The sequence below is a fragment of the Pantherophis guttatus genome, chromosome 1, assembly GCF_059756535.1.
Source record: "Pantherophis guttatus breed Tessera chromosome 1, ASM5975653v1, whole genome shotgun sequence".
NCBI lineage: Eukaryota > Metazoa > Chordata > Lepidosauria > Squamata > Colubridae > Pantherophis > Pantherophis guttatus.
The window spans coordinates 246,539,522-246,559,152 of NC_142063.1; the positions used below are offsets into that span (position 1 = coordinate 246,539,522).

The 19,631-nt window shown below is 35.7% G+C and overlaps 1 protein-coding gene across 1 annotated transcript in view; it reads left to right on the forward strand.

Moving 5' to 3' along the window:
• FIG4 (FIG4 phosphoinositide 5-phosphatase) overlaps positions 1-19,631 on the forward strand; it is an 84,842-nt gene that overhangs the window by 17,620 nt on the left and 47,591 nt on the right. Inside the window, exons 5-10 of the mRNA XM_034409148.3 lie at positions 455-505; positions 3,321-3,469; positions 4,726-4,854; positions 7,407-7,507; positions 8,803-8,965; positions 11,553-11,650. Coding sequence (XP_034265039.1) covers positions 455-505; positions 3,321-3,469; positions 4,726-4,854; positions 7,407-7,507; positions 8,803-8,965; positions 11,553-11,650 — 691 coding nt within the window. The remainder of the gene's footprint in view (positions 1-454; positions 506-3,320; positions 3,470-4,725; positions 4,855-7,406; positions 7,508-8,802; positions 8,966-11,552; positions 11,651-19,631) is intronic.

A 19,631-nucleotide genomic window follows, 5' to 3' on the forward strand; every position in this document is an offset into this window, starting at 1 on the left:
TATTAACATCAATTGTGCGTAATGTATTCCAGATAGAATTTTATTATTTTAGTGTATGCTTCTACATTTTATCACCACATTTTCTTTATCTAAATTTTAATATATTACTATTTAATACCTTATAGACCATCATATAGAAATATAGCTTGCACTTAATAGTGAAGCATTATTTCCAATTTTTGCTGCCTTACTTTAAATATAGTCTGCTACTCTCGTTCCTACAGTTTTCACTTTTCCTCTTCTTTTTTGTGTGTAATTTATTCACCTATTTTGATCTCATTCCCTGTGCCCCCTGTAATATTGATACTGAACTGTATTTACATTTGATTGTCGACCATAATAAAGGATTTTATTTGATTATAACTAGCACAATAAGTTTTGATAGAGAGTGTTAAAGACAACATACTCTTTCTGCATAAAATATCTTTTATTATCTTTTGGGTTTTGTCTGTAGATACCTCCGAATTTTTCAGAATGTGGACCTGTCCAGTAATTTTTATTTCAGGTATGTTTCTAACTGTATTTTGAAGTATTCATTGGAATTATTAACAATAACACTAGCAATAGCACTTAGGAGCGGTCCCCAAGCATTCCGATTCCATGGATTGGCAGCAGCAGTGGGAGGGGGAGGAGATGATTTTGCGTGTGTGCCCACTGCTTGCTGAAATGGAGCTTCATGCACCCACACATTTGCCCAATCGCCTGCTACTGGCCACTTCCCAATGGGCCAAGAACCAGAAGTTGGGGACCCCTGCTTTACAGCACTCTCTGAGCAGTTTCTAATGTCAACATATTGCCTCCAACAATCTGGATCCTCATTTACTGATCTCAGAAGGATGAAAGGCTGAGTCAACCTTGAGTTAGTCAGGATCGAACTCCAGACTGTGGACAGAGTTAGCCTGCAAAACTGCATTTTAATCACTGTGCCAACAGGGCTCCTTGATTTATTATTGAGGATGACCTAGAATTTTTATATTTCTTTCTCTTATTGGCTTAGAATAGTATACTTAAAATATTCACACTTGGCCAATAAACCTATTCTATTCTATTCTATTCTATTCTATTCTATTCTATTCTATTCTATTCTATTCTATTCTATTCTATTCTATTCTATTCTATTCTATTCTATTCTATTCTATTCTATTCTATTCTATTCTATTCTATTCCATTCCATTCCATTCCATTCCATTCCATCCCAACCCAACCCAACCCAACCCAACCCAACCCAACCCAACCCAACCCAATCCATGGCTGAAATACAGCATCCCTGTGAACAAGTTACTCAGCGCTCTCTTTCTTGCTTACTCTTTACCAATATGCATAACCTGATCTTCCTCTGGAGTGTACCATATCAAGTATTCTGTAATCCTAAATGACTACAAATAGACATTTCAATATGCCAGGTTTTAAGGACTTGGAATGTAACTTTTTTACTGTGTATTTTCCAGATGCACTGTAAAAACTGTATTTAGGCTCCTGTATTCTCAGTTGCTGTCACATTCACATTCTGTCAGCTATCATTACCTCATTTCAAAATAATTTTGACAGGAGAGTTGAGTACTGTGGTATTTCATAGGAAAAGTAACTGAAGAATTAAAAACTTCCATTCCACATAAGACATCCACTGTTAAGGGAAACTGTTCTCAGTCATGGATCCACACTTCGTTTTGCTTTTCTTCAAGGCAACTCACATGTATTCCAAATCCTTTGAACATATTTTCATTCGATATAGGAAAGATCTAAAGGATTATATAGCGTTATTTAAGTAGGAGAAAGTTTTCAATTGGCAGCATTTAGAAGACTTTGAATGTAAGTATAGAAAAATAATGGAATTTAAAGGAAACCATCTACCACAGTGGGAGGAAATTAGAAGATACTACCATTAGAAATTTTTAGATGTGCAAATTGCCAGTGGAAGGGTAGTGAGTAGATGGCTTGTTGCTAGGAATGATATTTTTTTTGTCAAAAGAAACTAAAATAGCTGTGTACAACAGTTGCTTGTGTCTACTTTGTTATATGAAATAAGACTTGAGTAGTCAGGGAAAACATAATAGTACAGATTATCCTCATGTAGTTCAGTGACTGGTCAAATGTGCAACAGTGCTAAAAGAGAGGGATTTATGACAGGTCCTCATTTCCAATTGTCACAGCATCCTGACAATCATATGATTGTGATTTGGGTACTTGGCACCCAGCTCACAATTACAATTTTGAAGCAAGCTGTGATCACACGATTGTAATTTCTGATATTTCCTGCCAGTTTCCTTCAAGCAAAATCAATGGAAAAGCCAGCAGGAAGTTGAAAGTTGCAGTCACATGAGGCTCTTACTTAACAATCCATGCAGTCATCACTTAACTATGGCAACCGGGACTGTCAGAGGTGCCATTCCTAAGCAACATGGTCACATGACTTCATACTTTATGATCTTATCACTTAGCAATGGCAGTTCCAGTCCCAATTGCTATTGTACCCCAAGGACTTTTTGTAAGTTGAATACAGTGAGACTGGAGATACTTAGTAAGTGGTGAACTGTCCATTGGATGGAATTAATAAAATCTTCCAAAACGGAGAGATGAGAAGTTTAAAGAGCAAATGTATGAATTAGTGTATGTATGAATTAGTATATGATAGAAACAATTATGGTTTGCAAATAGAGAGAGGTATGTACCCGTATTGGTGTAAACTAGATTCAACTACTGCATATTTTTTTTCTTTTCATTTTTAATATTCTGCTTTTAATATCTGGTTGACGGAAGGATGGAAGATTGACTCATCCTTCCATCCTTCCGAGGTGAGTAAAATGAGGACCGAGATTGTTGGGGGCAATATGACTCTGTAAACTGTTTAGAGAGGGCTGTAAAAGCACTATGAAGTGGTATATAAGTGCTATTGCTTTCTTTGGTTTACTGTTTTTCTGTCCTTTTGTTCGGTTGCTTACCCCCCAAAAAGAATAATATGATGGATTGAATGCACGTATGGATGGATTCAATCTTGTCCATCATGACCTTGTAATATACTAGAAAATTATATTTTGTGAATAGATTCCATCATTTTGATTTCTCAGACTGGATAATCTAGAATTGTGACTTTCATAATTCACTCAATTTGTCACACATTCACACACATTTGAAATTCAGTCCATAAAGCATACTGCTTGTTCACTATCATTGGGTTAATTGGTATTTTATTTCTAAGGAACTGTACAATTAGAAGACACAGTACTGTAAATTAAAGCAATTTGTTTTGGATAACTGAAAACTTTTCAGAATGATGGCCAGTAATTTTTTTCAGATTTTTTTTATTTTTCTCCCAATTTTAGCTATAGCTATGATCTGTCCCACTCCCTTCAATATAACCTTACAGTTTTGAGAATGCCTCTAGATGTACTTAAAACAGAAACAACACGAACTCGTCAAGAGTGTTTTGATATTTTTGAAGATGAGGGACTTGCGACTCAAAATGGAAATTGTAAGTATCCTTTCCATACAGCTGTCTAATTTTGTAATGCTTTTAATGCAGAGACATGAACTTCTTTAACTTAATCAGTATTACACTGAAAGTGTTCAGAGTTAATAAAGAATTATATAAGGTATCGATTACACCTAGTTTGATTTTGAAAGCAAAACAATTTGTATAAATTATTGATCCCTTATTTGGTTAAATTAGCATGTAAGTTAAAAGAGAATAATATAAACAAGTGATAGTTAATATTTTGCAAAAATACCTTTATATAAAGGATCAGTGGTTATGAATTTATTTATAAAGAAACATCTGTGATATATAATTAATATCAATAGATACTAATGATAAATATTAATGGGAAACAATTGTGGTTCTCTGATACCGTTGGATTATAAACAATAATTGACTAAACACCTTCAGTTTTTAGCTCAACCATGTGAAGTAATTAAAATTAAATCATGCTTAATTATTTATACTAGGTATCTCTTCCCACAAGTTACTGCTGTAAATGTGAAAAATTCTCTTGAACCGTTTACAAGTTACAGATCATTATATCTGAAGGACATAAGCCTGGAAATTTTCATATAGGCAGTATGCAAGTATTGCATTCATGAGGAAGATTGCATACGGATTTCATTCTATAAAGAAGCCCTTTTAATACTAATAGCTTCCCTAAATTTAGTAGAAAAGAGCGCATTTGGTGTCTTCCTATTCTGTCAAATAGAAGATTGTAAGGTCTCATAAAGCATTTGGGTTGGTATAGAATTAGGAACAGCAATACAGTTTGAATTCCACCAGTTTCTTAAAGAACTGGAGAAGAGTGAGAACTTTCTTGCATGCTTTTTTGTGTCAAGGAACATGCTCTCCAACAGTGGCTTATATCCTCTTCCCCTTTTTTCCCTTTAAAAAAGCACAGGCCTTGCTTGGCATTATAGTGTAAAGAGAAGAACTCTACTGTATCAGATCAAAAAGTAATATAGATAAATATCTTGTTTCCAGTAGCAGTGAAAAAAATGTTTCTGGTGTTCTGATCTGTCTAATCTTATGCAATGATTCAGACATTATATGACTCTTTCTGTTAGTGTTCCATAACATCCTTAGCAGAACTTCTGGCCTTTGTTTATTCACCAGTTATATTGCAAGTTAATAAACACAGATACTTATCTAAATAGGTACTGCATGTGTGTGGTATAAACTGACAACGATTGATCTAACGTAAGGTTCAAAATAATGTTCTTACTGTTTTTGCAATAACTTTTCAGGTGTATTTGGAATTTGCAGTGAACCTTACAGAAAATATGTGTGGAATGGGAAATTGCTTGATGTTGTCAAAACTGCAGTTCATCGAGACTGGCTTTTGTATGTTATTCATGGATTTTGTGGGCAGTCGAGTATCCTTCTTCTGTTAGTTATTAATGTTTGTTACAGTAACAGCAAATTGCTATTCTAGAAAGAAAACTGAATCATGGTAACATACAATAAAGTCCTTCCTTGGGTTCTTTGTATGTGGCTATTAAACTCACCCACAAATTAATTAGCTGTTTGTAAAAAAACCTCTTAGATCTTAAGAGCTGGAAAACAAATTTTCAGTGTTCATCTACATGCAGATAATGAAACACAATGAAGGAAAATTCTTATTCTAAGCATGCCTATTACGAGAAATCATGAATGGGGTTAGTGTTGCCAGTGAAGAAATAAAAGACCAAATAAAGACTTCATTTCCTACCACAATGACTGTGTTGGACTTCACTGTGAAATTAGCTTGCAATGGAATAATTAAGCATACTCCTTTTGCAGCAGATAGTAGAATACATAGCTAACAAAACTTAATTACGATTAAATGCATTTTAATACAACAGAAAAATGGAAAAGGATATACCAAAGTAATTGAGAACTTATTTATTATTTTAGAGTACATATATAAATGTTCTTCTACTTGTAGATCAGTTGAAGAAGGAGCAATGTGATTTTTCTGCATTTCCTTTTCTTTTTTTTTAAAGTTTTTATTAAAATATTTTACATATACAATAAGTATATTCAAAGAAAAAGACATAGTAAATGTGAACGAGAGAAAAAAGAAAGACAAAAAGAGACAAAAGAGGTATAAAAAAATACAAAATGTATTTTTGCTGTTCAGCAAAAATGAACAGAAATATAAGAAATGGTTTCTGATCTTCCTCTTGGCAGTTGTACATACAATTTTAATCAAGTCCCTCTCTGACATCATATTTCTCTTCTTTCTATAGACTATTTTTTTCTAATCAACAAAACCCAAAGTCAGAAAATCATTTTCTTTTTAAATATAAAAAGTCCGTAAAGAGTTTGCAGTCATTGATGAATGTCAATAATGACCTTTCTCTAATCAAAGGATTCAATTTGGTTATCTCAGGAGGTTCAGTCAATTTTACCAACTATTCATGGTTGATAAGTGCCGAATATTTCCATCTTTGTGCATATAATAGTTTTTGCCCAGTGGTCATAAATTGAAATAATCTTCCAAGACTCTTTTCTAACTATGCGTCCATCAATTCTAAAGGGAAAAGGTCTGGCTTTAATTGAATATTACACTTTAAAATCCTTCAGATCAATGTGCTTATTTGAAACCTTTTTTTTTTTTTTTACATATCTACCAAGCGTGATAAATTGTCCCTTCATGTTGCTCATATTTACAACACACATTTAGAATGCCTGGATATATTGCTGACATCAGCTACCAATGATACATCTCTTTATACTTTTGTAGTCTTTCTATCCTGGTTTTTGGCTTTTTCCCACTCTTCCTTACAGAAATTGTCTAGCTCAGAAATATTCTTCAAGGAAAATTGGGAAAAATGCCGTCGTGTTAATATTTAATTGAATCTGTTCTTTTTGTCTGTAGAGATTCTTAGGCATCCAGGTCATTGTTGTCCCAAAGGTGCTTTTTTGAAAGGTCACTGGACTTTGTTTTTCTTTGAAGACATTTCGCTTCTCATCCAAAAAGCTTCTTCAGTTCTTTGTTTTTCCTTGAAACATCTTCAAGAAACAACAAAGTCCAGTTGCCTTTCGAAAAAGCACCTTTGGGACAATCTGTTCTTTTGTTTGGCCACATAATATTTACTGTACTAGTGGCTGTTGAACAACCTCAGAGCATAATAAAGCCATTCCATGTTTAATAGTTGGCAAGATAATATTCTAGTAGGGATTTGTTTATTATCTTGTCCTGAATTCAACAGCTTAAATTTTTTGTCTTTTTAAGCAGTGACACAGTTGAAATTGCCAATTGAAAATAGTTAGCATTTTTTAAAAAATAAACCTTACCCTGATTTGCAAGAGTGAATTGCCTTCATTTTCAAATCTTTGGATAGGTGCTTAAAGGAATCCATGGTTATTAAAATAGAAAAAACAACAATCACAAGCAAGATTTAGAAGAGGCAGAGTATTTATTTACCTCTGAATATCTGGCTAATCGTGCCATAGGAGTAATGAGTAACAAATTTGGAGGCTTTATTTATATTTCCTATGTTTTTAAAAAGCAACACTGAATCAATTGGAACAGTGTCCAAGCTTCTGCACCTGCTCGATTCACTGCTTCCTTATTTTGAATCTTTAAATGGTTGAGTGTACTTCAGATTTACCAAAAGATGCAACATTTAATTTTAATTTATGCAGAGGTTATGTTAACCTGTGTTCACCAAGGGATGCACAAAACATACAATTTAAACAGTAGTGCCTGATATTTTTCCATTCAATTCTAAAATAGAATTTCTGCCTTTCTTGTTCTTTGTTAGGGTAGTTTGAAAGATTAAAATGTTGCTAGACTAAAAGAACATTCGGTTTTTAAAAATGGGAACTGTATACTTGCTCTGTGTTTATGTATATGCCAGGACTGAAAGGAAGTTAAAAAAAAAAAAGAATGTGGGATAGTGACTAACATATATTTATAAACCTTATCTTGGATTCCAAGAACTGCTTATTTATGGTCGTCCAGTGTATGTCACTTTGATAGCTAGAAGATCAAGTAAATTTGCTGGAACACGGTTTCTAAAGAGAGGAGCAAACTGTGAGGTAATATATATAATTGAAATGTTTTTCATTGTTGTATGAAAATGTTGCATGAGATGTACTTACCCCCATCCCACAGGCTTGGTCTTCGTGGTAACTCTGTTTTGCCATTTAGCCAAATAAATAAATAAATAAATAAAAAATTCTAAATTATATTTTTTCTTATTTTGGGAAAGTGTATATCATGAGGTCCAAGACAAGCTCTAGTTTATACTTCATTTGTTTTGTTAATATGATCAATCACCTTAAATAAAATTACAAAAACTATGCATCTGTTATTGTTAGATGCAATGATTCCAGGCTTTTCAATATACTTCTGTGTATCGCAATTTAATGATTGCAGTTTTTGTGTGCCCAGAGAAATGTTCATTTATGCATTTCAGATTTAAGAATTCTCTGACAAAACACTGACAAGGTAGTAATATTTAGATTTTTTACATAAATCCACAGGGGCATCAAGGTCAAACTGTTTAATCAGGTTGCAAACTGTGGGACTTATTCAAAACTCGACTTTTTTTTAATGTCTGGGAATATATTGATACTCATTTACGCAAGCAAATTTCTTAAATATGTATTAAGGTGGAAGGGCTCCTTCCCCCCCCCCCCCCCAAGTTTTGGAGATCAGTAATTGTGGTATGATATTTTTATCTCCTGTGGGCTATCTCTGTTCTAATGGTATCACCTTTCATTCTTTTCCTCTCTCTTCCAAATGCCCCATGGACACTTCAGATAACCGAACTCCAAGCAAATGTGAATAATATCTAAGAACTGTGGATATTAAGAATGTATGTTATTAGTGGTAGTGTAGCCATCAGTACAACTGCACTTCTGAATCAACCATATGAATATAGAATTTAAGTAGAGCTATATTTAATGTCATAATCATCTGCCTCATTCCATCAATATCAATCTACTATATAGCGAAGTGATTCATTGTTTTTAGTTGCACAGCAGAATTCTTTCCAGGGGACCATGTTGGGGATGCATAGTTAGATATTTCTGAAGCACAGTGTTCTCCTGCAGTCATGATATTTGGTTTGGAGTAACTAGATTTAGGAACAGAAGGAAAAACTACAATTTCAGTGTAGATGAGAGCAAAATGAAATTAGTGAGACATTTTTCCAAATAATCTTATTTGGAGAATTATTGTTGAGTGATTAAGACAATGCCACGAATCATAATCCATCATTGCTTTTGCTATGCTAAAATGAAAACTAAGGTGACAATTGAGTGATGAGACATTTGAAGATGATGTTGATAATTTGAAGTATTATAAAGTTACTGCTTTTTTCACGCAGGGAGATGTAGCGAATGAAGTAGAAACTGAGCAAATACTTTACGATGCTTCAGTAATGTCATTTTCTGCTGGAAGCTATTCATCTTACGTCCAAGTGCGAGGTTCGGTCCCTCTGTATTGGTCTCAGGACATATCGACTATGATGCCTAAGCCACCAATTACGCGTATGTACAAAATATTGATTTGTAGATTGTGTGCAGATTATGTGCTGGTAAATTACTGATTCTTGTGCTTCCAGCTGTAGTTTCAAGATGGAAAAGTAATAGTTTGATCAGTCATAGCCAATTGTAAATTGTACTGGTAAAAGTTTTCTAAGTGATAACATTAATATATACTCTGGTTATACAATCTATACTACCACATAGTGAGATAGTGGCCATGAATCCTGTTAATATTTTATAGATAAAGCATTTCAAGACATAGACAAATATATTTTCTTCGTCATACCCACACTTTTAATATACCTCTTTCTTCTTTTCTAAGGACAGTCAGCTAATCTTCAAGATAACCTCCCAATTTAAATTTAAATAGGCAGGATCATGTTGTTATATCAGGGACAGAGCTTGTGTAGGTAGGTAGTGAGGAAAGGCTATTCTTTCAAAATAAATATATTAATTAGATGCAATACAAGCCTCAGCTTTCTTAAAGAGGTTGTTGGCCTTATAGCATCCTTGTGCTATTCTCCTAGCAAGTAGTACCTCTCATAAGACTGTAGGGGGCTCTGATTTTTAAGGAAGTTCTGTTGGTTTGTGGAGCCTCCTTAAAACACTGCCTCCTACAGTCTCAAGAGAAGTACTACTTACCAGAAGAATAGCACACAGTTGCCCTGAGGTTGGCAGCTTCTACAAGAAAGCTGAGCTTCACATTGCATTACATCACATGAGAGCAGGTCAAAGCCTGGGGAGGCCTGAGGGACAAGAAACAGCACTGGGTGCCTCAGGGATGGGGGAGTCATTGGGAGGCCCTGGGCAGGCAACCCTGGCCCTGTGCTTCTAAGGGCTTCTCCCACCCCTGAGGCAACTGGTGCTACATTTAACAACCCATGTGTTCATTTTAATAATTGAATTGGAGGGGTCATTAGGTGAGATGCTTCACTTAACTATAATGGGCAGGCTCCATTACAGTTGTAAGTTGAGGACTACCTGTAATAAATATTACCCGCTGCAGGGTTGGGTGTAATGTTTGACCAACAGAGCTATGACAGTTTTTTAGAAATTCAATAATATATTATTTAGTTAACTAGCTATTAAAAGCAAATACTTAATCTTTATTACCTATCAGTTACATAGAAACATTAGTGTTTCTTGCTTCTTCCTGTATGCTGCTTAACAAAACAGAACTTAAAAGACATATTGGACACTTAAAAGACATAAAACTATTGCTGCTTTGTTGTCTTTTTTTTGCTCACAAATAGAAAAGATAAGTAATATTGTGTTATTGAATTATGGATTTGTTTGGCCTATCTCAACTAGTTATATAAGATCAAGCCAGGGGATAAAAATATGCACTGTGTGTTTTAAAACTCATCAAAAAAGAAAGTAAAAAGGCAATTGTATACAAGTAAGTATCACTTTATTGATCCAGTAAAACTTCAGATACTGAAAATAAGAAAAAAAATCCCCTCTTTTCCCTTTATCCCATTTACACTGCCCAGTTGGTTAAACTTTTTGAACAACATTGTAAGTGGTATAGGAAGCTGTAGAAAGAAGTAAAAATCATTGGAAATTGTACCTCTGCTGGTTGCACTTTGATATGAGAGTGGCTCAAATTGTACCATCAAAGTGATAATAACTGATTGCAATCCATTATTTGTTCAGGTTTTTTTCTTGCTGAGATCATTAAGTTATTAGGTCAAATTGAAAGGGTCAGTACTGCATACATACCAGGGGTGAAATCCAGCAGGTTCTGACAGGTTCTGGAGAAATTTTGAGCAGTTTGGAGAACTGGCAAATACCACCTCTGGCTGGCCCCAGAGTGGGGAGGAAATGGAGATTTTGCAATATCCTTCCCCCAGGAGTGGGGAGGGAATGGGGATTTTGCAGTATCCTTCCCCTGGAGTGGGGTGGGAATGGAGATTTTGCAGTATCCTTCCTCTGCCACGCCCACCAAGCCATACCACACCCACCAAGCCACGCCCACAGAAGCAGTAGTAAAAAAAAATTGGATTTCACCGATACATACCATTCTGAACTCCAGGAGAAACAGCAAAATATAAATGCAACAGACAAAACCATGGTGACATGGGAATTCTGTTTCTGTTACAAGGTCATGCTCATTCATCTAATTAGAGCTAATTCAGAACCTATGTCTTTTATATATACTGTACAGCCAAAGTAGATCTGAAACCAGAGTACCCTTCTGCCCTGAATTCTTTCAAATACTGTATTCCATCACTGAGAGCCAAGAGTTGTTGGAAGTATTTGCTTCAGATGTATCTCAGTACCCTTTTTTAGCATTATTGTCCAGCTTATTATTTTTTATGTGTATGTTATCATTTCACAAAAGAACTCTGTATAACAGTATAAGCAGTTCGTGTGCATGGGTGAGACGCCTTCACTTTCCAGGTTTAGAAAATTTTATTACAAAATAGATGAGAGGAAAACAGTATCATCTGTCCTGAAAATAAGCTCCATGACTTTCCATCTGTTTTGTAGTTTCAACGAGGATTGCTAAGTATGAAATGTATAGCATATTAAAACCAAATAAGAGCCCAGGACTCTGTTCATCTAATATGAATTGCTGTTTTTCTAGTGGATCAGGCAGACCCATTTGCTCATGTAGCTGCTCTTCACTTTGATCAAATGCTTCAGAGATTTGGCTCTCCGATCATCATTTTGAACCTTGTCAAGGTAAACATTTTTTGCTTGTGTTAATTCCTAAAAGTTGTCAGCTCTTGGGGAGAGACCCTAAAGACCAAGATCTTGTCATTCAGAAAAATCAAGATAAATTAAATATCTTATTAAACCATTCAAAGATATTACAAAACGTGTTAATGTACTTGGGATCATTTTCCTGTTTTATTTTCAGGTAAGTCTTGATGATTTTGTGAAATGTTTTTGCTTTATGACTAATATTTTTAGTACATTCAAATTATTTATTTTATCAATCTCCTTGAACATTTTTAACATGCTGACTATAAGCTGTATTTATTGAAGATATTATTGTTACTACCCTGTCTAGGGAGACTTGTATTTACTTCTATTTTCCAATCCATGTAGCATTCCCATGGAAAGCTACTACAAAAAATATTTGGCATTTCAGAGACAAGTTCTCAGAGCTGTGCTTCCCTTTTGAAGTGCTTTTTTGAAGTGTAACTTGTCAGTGAGTAAAATCAATTATTTCTTTTGATAAAGAGTTTTAAATTATTTAGTGCAGTGTTTTATGTGATCAAGAATTTCTGTCATTTTAAGGATTTCAGCTATGCATATGTGGAAACTGAGTACATTAATACATTTTAAAATATAATTCCTAAATGTTTCTAAATGTGCCAGAAGATAGAATCAGTTTTTATAATAAATTTTGTTTCTTCTAAATACTTTGCAAGGAATAGATTTCTTAAGCATCCATAATTAGCATATGTATATAGGTGAAACTCGAAAAATTAGAATATCGTGCAAAAGTTCATTTATTTCAGTAATACAACTTAAAAGATGAAACTAATATATGAGATAGTAGACTCATTACATGCAAAGCGAGATAGTTCAAGCCTTGATTTGTCATAATTTTGATGATTATGGCTCACAGGTCATGAAAACCCCAAATTCACAATCTCAGAAAATTAGAATATTGTGAAAAGGTTCAATATTCTAGGCTCAAAGTGTCCCACTCTAATCAGCTAATTAAGCCATAACACCTGCAAAGGGTTCCTGAGCCTTTAAATGGTCTCTCAGTCTGCTTCAGTAGGAATCACAATCATGGGAAAGACTGCTGAACTGACAGTTGTGCAGAAAACCATCATTGACACCCTCCATAAGCAGGGAAAGCCTCAAAAGATAATTGCAAAAGAAGTTGGATGTTCCCAAAGTGCTGTATCAAAGCACATTAATAGAAAGTTATGTGGAACAGAAAAGTGTGGAAGAAAAAGGTGCACAAGCAGCAGGGATGACCGCAGCCTGGAGAGGATTGTCAGGAAAAGGGCATTCAAAAGTGTTGGGGACTTTCACAAGGAGTGGATTGAGGCTGGAGTCAGTACATCAAGAGCCACCACACACACCACACATCCTGGACATGGGCTTCAAATGTCTTATTCCTCTTGTCAAGCCACTCCTGAACAACAAACAATGTCAGAAGCGTCTTACTTGGGCTAAAGACAAAAAAAACTGGTCTGTTGCTCAGTGGTCCAAAGTCCTCTTTTCTGATGAGAGCAACTTTTGCATCTCATTTGGAAACCAAGGACCCAGAGTCTGGAGGAAGAATGGAGAGGCACACGCTGCAAGATGCTTGAAGTCCGGTGTGAAGTTTCCACAGTCTGTGTTGATTTGGGGAGCCATGTCATTTGCTGGTGTTGGTCCACTGTGCTTCATTAAGTCCAGGGTCAACACAGCCATCTACCAGGAGATTTTGGAGCACTTCATGCTTCCTTCCGCAGACGAGCTTTATGGGGATGCTGACTTCATTTTCTAGCAGGACTTGGCACCTGTCCACACTGCCAAAAATACCAAAACCTGGTTCAATGACCATGGGATTACTGTGCTTGATTGGCCAGCAAACTCGCCTGACTTGAACCCCATACAGAATCTATGGGGCATTGCCAAGAGAAAGATGAGAGACATGAGACCGAACAATGCAGAAGAGCTGAAGGTCACTATTGAAGCATCCTGGTCTTCCATAACACCTCAGCAGTGCCACAGGCTGATAGCATCCATGCCACGCCGCATTGAGGCAGTAATTGACGCAAAAGGGGCCCAAACCAAGTACTGAGTACATATGCATGCTTATACTTTTCAGAGGTCCGATATTGTTCTATGTACAATCCTTGTTTTATTGATTTCATGTAATATTCTAATTTTCTGAGATTGTGAATTTGGGGTTTTCATGAGCTGTAAGCCATAATCATCAAAATTATGACAAATCAAGGCGTGAACTATCGCGCTTTGCATATAATGAGTCTATCTCATATATTAGTTTCACCTTTTAAGTTGCATTACTTGAAATAAATGAACTTTTGCACGATATTCTAATTTTTCGAGTTTCACTTGTTTATCCTACATACCAATTTGAGAACTCAATAAATATTTCAGCAAATGGTACATAGCTGTATATCTTTCTAGGCACTGCTGTGAGGAAAGGAGTAGCTCCGAGGAATCATGCAGAGTTAGAGTGAAAAAAAACAATGACAAAATCAGTTTGGAGATTAACCCTTATTATCCCACTTTTTGAAGATACAGATTAAGGGAAGAAACATTTTTAGTTCTCCGGTATGAATTGAATGGAGAAAAAGATGTTTACATGAAGTTTTTAAAAGTTGCCATGAACTTGCTAAAATTGAACTTGATAATAAGCAATAATTTATCATTATGGGAAAAATCTATAGAGGTTCTCAAGTTGGAATGCTTCTTTTATTCCTTTTATGTTAGAAGAGAAAATTGTAAATTTTCAGTAGTGATCAAAAGAAGGTACCAATTGTATTATAAAATCATAATTTTCATAGTTGATTTACTTGCCCAGTTCCAAATCTTAGTTTGTAAAGGCTGATCTTAGTTTATGTTTTTAACATAAGGCTAAATTGCTCTTCTATACGGAAGGATGGGGAAAGAATGACAGTAGTGTTCTGTGTACATTGTGGCATGATATCAATGAATCATCAATCCACCAAGTTCAACATTGTCTATGCTGATTGGCTAGGAGTTTTTCTGAGCCCTATCTGGAGATGTCAAGGTTTGAAGGTGAGATTCTACTACAAAAAGTTTGCTCTAGTCCAAACTTGTGGCCCTCCATCCTTAGGGAGATCTTTTGCAGGTTACCACTATAAAAATGTTGCACCATTTCCTATAGTCAACTGGCATGCCTTAAACTTGCATTCTATTAGAATTAGCATTAATACATTATTAATGCAACTTATTTTAAACCACTGTATGTGGCAATATTTTACTTTTCTGATTTTATAAACTTGTGCTAGAACTGAATTGACATAATTTTAATATCAAAAATAATAAAGAGCAAGAATTCCAGTCTATTTTAACTGTCAACCCTTGAAGTAAAATTGTATCTAAAACTGTTTCATTAGTAAGTAACTCTCCTAACTGTTCTTTTGTCAACAACCACTGAAGAGAAAATTTAGGCATGTAATTTTTTTTTTTCATTTTCTTTCTCACCCACATTAATTAACAATTTGTCCCTTTGATCACTTTAGAACATAAATTACTCACTGAGAATGACACAGTGGGGGGAAAAATGAAGTAAATAGATAATTTATTTTCACTTGCTTTGTTGCAAATTTCTTACAGAACAGCTGCTCAAGATCCTATCTGACATTCCAGAAAGCCATTTATCTGACAGAATATACATATCCCGTAGGAGTATTTGAATGCTATTCTTGCTTACACCCTGTCAGCTTTACTAATGGCTGAGCCAGGGAAAAAGATTGGTGGTGTTATGTCTAAATACTATACAACCAAGTTACACAGGTACATGATTTGAGGTCCCTCAGAGCCAAAAAGCTTATTATCTGAATAGAGGCAAGTATTTTAGCTGCCGTTGTTCATAGGCCTTAAGGTCAAACGCAGTGATATAAAAAGAATGATGTAGAAAAGAGACTAACTTAGTAAGATACCACCCTAGTAACAAGTCATGCTGTTAAATAACCTGCACTTTCTGATTATCCCGAATTTTCCAAATTATTATTAGAATTAGAATTCTTTATTGGCCAAGTATATTGGATACACACAAGGAATTTGTCTCTGGTGCAATAAGTGATAATCAGAATCATTATATTCCTTTGTACATTTTGGGGGTGGGGGAGCAAAGAAAGCATGTAGAAAAAATATTTTAATAGTGAAGAGTTCTGATGTATCTAAAGAATGTCTTAAAAAATCTCAAACAGATATGCAAGCTTCTTATAGAAGCTTGGGAAATTCAAAGGAGTGTATCAGCTATTTGTTATGAAGAAAAATTTCTCCTCTGAGAGGACAGAAGTGGAAAAGATGTGAAGTGATTTTATGATCTCTGTCAATTGTTGCTTCCTCGGTACCCTAGAATCCCTCATGGGATTGTTGATATTACAGATAAAATTACTGAGTGCATAGCATATGTGCAGTATTACTTAGTATATCATTGTTTATATTAATAGCTAACTAGATAAACATGTTTTCTAGGTGATATAGTCATGGGGAGGCAGAGCATGCTTAAAGCCAACATTTAAAGTAAGAGATGTTAGATATCTGTGAGGGTTCTTTGCTCTCCAAGGACTGAGCACAACACAGCATACCAAATATTTTATTGCAGCACATACCTTCCCTAATAATAGGCCAGTGCTCTGAGTCAACTCCATCCTTCTAGAACTTTGCAAAGTGATGTTGCCACGTAACTATGTCTTTAATACTCAAGTTCTTTGTATTCAGTCTATTAATACTCAGTTCAAACAAAAGTCTCAGTCTTTAACGTAGCATCAACCTTTGGCTTTTTCCAAAAGGTTTTTTATTACTTAAAATGGGGTGCTATTTCAGTGTGGTTGCTCCTTTTCTAGTTGCTGCTGAGCTCCAGATAAGGATCCATGCAGGACTCCCACCAGAATATCCTGCTCACCATAGTTAGTGGTCCTGGCAGTTGACCGGTAGTGTTCTTGCCTGCTTATAATAGCTGCCAATCTCCAGAGGTTGCCTCCCCCTGTCTGTACATTGGCTTATCTCCTTTTCTCCCACACTCCTCTTCACTTTGCGTTAGTGTGTGCTTTTCTTAGCTAAGAACCTGGGTGAGGTGAAGTTGCCTCTGGACATCAGCAGGTCCTTCACAAAAGCAGATTGCATCTCAGTTTCACTCCCCCTCACCACATCTGAGTAGTAATTCACATATGACTTCAAATGTCTCTATTATTGGTAGAGGAAAGCTTGGATTTATCCCAAAGTGCTTTCTATTGTAGCTTTTTAGAAACTGGAAAAGAAAGGAAGGACGTGTCAAATAAGAGTAAAAGATTATTTAAATAGTCAAAACTCGTTCTGGAGAATTGCTGGGAAATCAGAAAGTAGCAAATGAAACAAAATTTCCAACCACAATAAAAATGTTAGTTAAGAGTCTGTTGTTCATGGTAAAACATAACTAGTGATGATAGTCTCTGTAAATCTCAGCATATAGTAGCTATATGGCTATATAGTAGCTATATGGTTCACAGAGGCTAAACAGAAAGCTATCTCCTGAATACTTAGAAAAAAAAATATCCAGAGGATTCCAGAGTTGTAGGCTGAGCTGGGACAGTACAGGTAGTCCTTGAATTATAACCACAGTTGAGCCCAAAATTTCTGTTGCTAAGCTAGACAGTTGTAATGTTGCCCCATTTTATGACCTTCTTGCCTCAGTGGTTAAGTGAATCACTGCAGTTGTTAAATTTGCAACACAGATGTTAAGTAAATCTGGCTTCCCTTTTGACTTTGCTTGTCAGAAGTTTGGAAAAGGTGATCACGTGACCCCAGGACACTGCAAATATCATAAATATGAGTCAGTTGTCAAGCGGCCGAATTTTAATGTGACGATGGGGATGCTGCAGTAGTTGTAAGTGTGAAAAACGGTCATAAGTCACTTTTTTCAGTGCCGTTGTAACTTTGAACGGTCACTAGATGAACTGTTGTAAATTAAGGACTATCTGTAAGATACCATCCAGCATACACATGTGAGCTGCATTCACTACCAAATCCATGAGCTCCTCTCCCCCTAATTCATAGGAATTGCTTAAAGTGCTCTTATGAGGAAACATTCAAAGCAAGCTGAATTGACTCTGAGTAGGCAACAGAGAGAGGAATCAGTCACGAACAAGTGGCTCAGTAAACCAAATGGTTTATATTCCCTGACCATATCTCAAAGATAGTATAGCTAGTATGCTAACCTAGAGAGGGATAAATAATGACACTCAGATGGGTTTATTAAAACCATTCCACTGTTATGCAGTATCATTTGTACAGTGTCTGCCTTTTTTGAGGTCTTGTCTTTGAAATGTAGTGGGTCGAAGGTATATAAGCCATGGTTCTGCTTTTGCTCAGGTCTGCTCAACAAGCTGCCAGTGTTTTGTTGGGAGCCTGGCCTACATTGTAATTGTTTGCACTACTTAATCAATGTATGTTGTATCTTTAAGGCAGGGATGTCAAACTTGATTTCATGGAGGGACGCATTAGGATTGTGTTTGATCTCGGAGGGCCAGGGTGGTGGCGGCCAGGGGTGGGCGTGGCTGGGATGGGCTTGGCCATGTTGGTTGTTTGAAGCAGGCTCAAGATGCATTTTTCCCCCTTCTTTCTTTCCACAGTTCTTTACTGTAATCATTTTCCTATCTCTTCTATCAGATATTACTGGCAAACATTTATTACTTATTCTTCATACGCCACTAAACTTTTTATTTCTAAATTTATACCCCATTGTTTAATAGTAAATTGCTTTTCCAGACAGAAAAGCTATTTATACTATTGTATTTTTATTATTCAACTAATAATAAAAATACAATAGCATAAATAACATGACAATACAAGATCTAACAGCAGAGACGAATTTCCAGAATAGTAAATAGAAACAACTGACAATTATAGAGTGTTGAATGTAGATTAAATGGACCTACAGTATGTAAAATCTGGCATTAAACTGTAGTATTAATATAGGATGTTGCTTGTTTTCTATCCAGATCAGGCACTTACTTGTGGCCACATAATTGTAATCCAGTCCAATCCAGTCCTCCTGCAGCACTCTGCCAGCTGAAAACAGGCTGCATGGGGACTGGATTGTCTATCTGAGTAACAACTTTTGGTTGTTCTGTAAAATATAGAATAAAAGAGCTGTCAGTTGGCAAACCATTTAATTCTGTCTGAAACAAAGTGTCTTGTCATAACTTTGGCGGTTGTGTGCCAGGATCAAAGATCTGTAAAGCTTTTAATTTTTAAGTATTCTCTTTGGCAAAAAGGTTCTTTGATTCATAGTTTATCACATATAAATTTAAGGTTTTTTTTTTTTGACACAGCAGTCTTTATATGTTGCATTGTTAAATTGTGCAGACTAATTCTAATACACTCAGAAAAAAACAGCCTGAAACTGGATGTGTCCTTTACTAAACCAAGAGGCAGGTGGAAAATCTATCTCTAAAGAAAAACTTTAAACTCATTGTACCACATTCTGCCCCAAATCTGGCAATAGTACAGATTAGATTCATGTTACCTTAAAGCAATTGCTTCATTTCTATGTAAATTACCAGCAAGATGAGTGGCCTGATGTATTGCAGATGGCTAAGTTCACAAATGACAGCATGCTGACGTGTAGCCATTCAGACCTTATTTAGGTACCGGCCATACATGTCAACATCTTGTGCCTTATCCTGCTTTGTATCTAATATCTTACATTTTCTATAGGAATTTCAGGCAATCAGCTGGATTTCCCCCCCCAAAAAACTTCAAAGAAATGTACTGCTGATCATCACCATCAAGAACAGTTCTCATTGCTATTAGGGCTTTCTACTTAGTTCTTACCTTACAGATGCTTTTCCAAGAAACCAGATTCCAAATTTATTGGCCTGTTCCCTGGATTAGCACAATTCAACCCCGTTGTTGTTCACCCTTTCATGGTTTCCTGGTCTTTGAATATATTCTTTCCCCCTTACACTCTGTCCAACTTTCCCAGTCTCAATTATAGGGAGGATGAAAACTC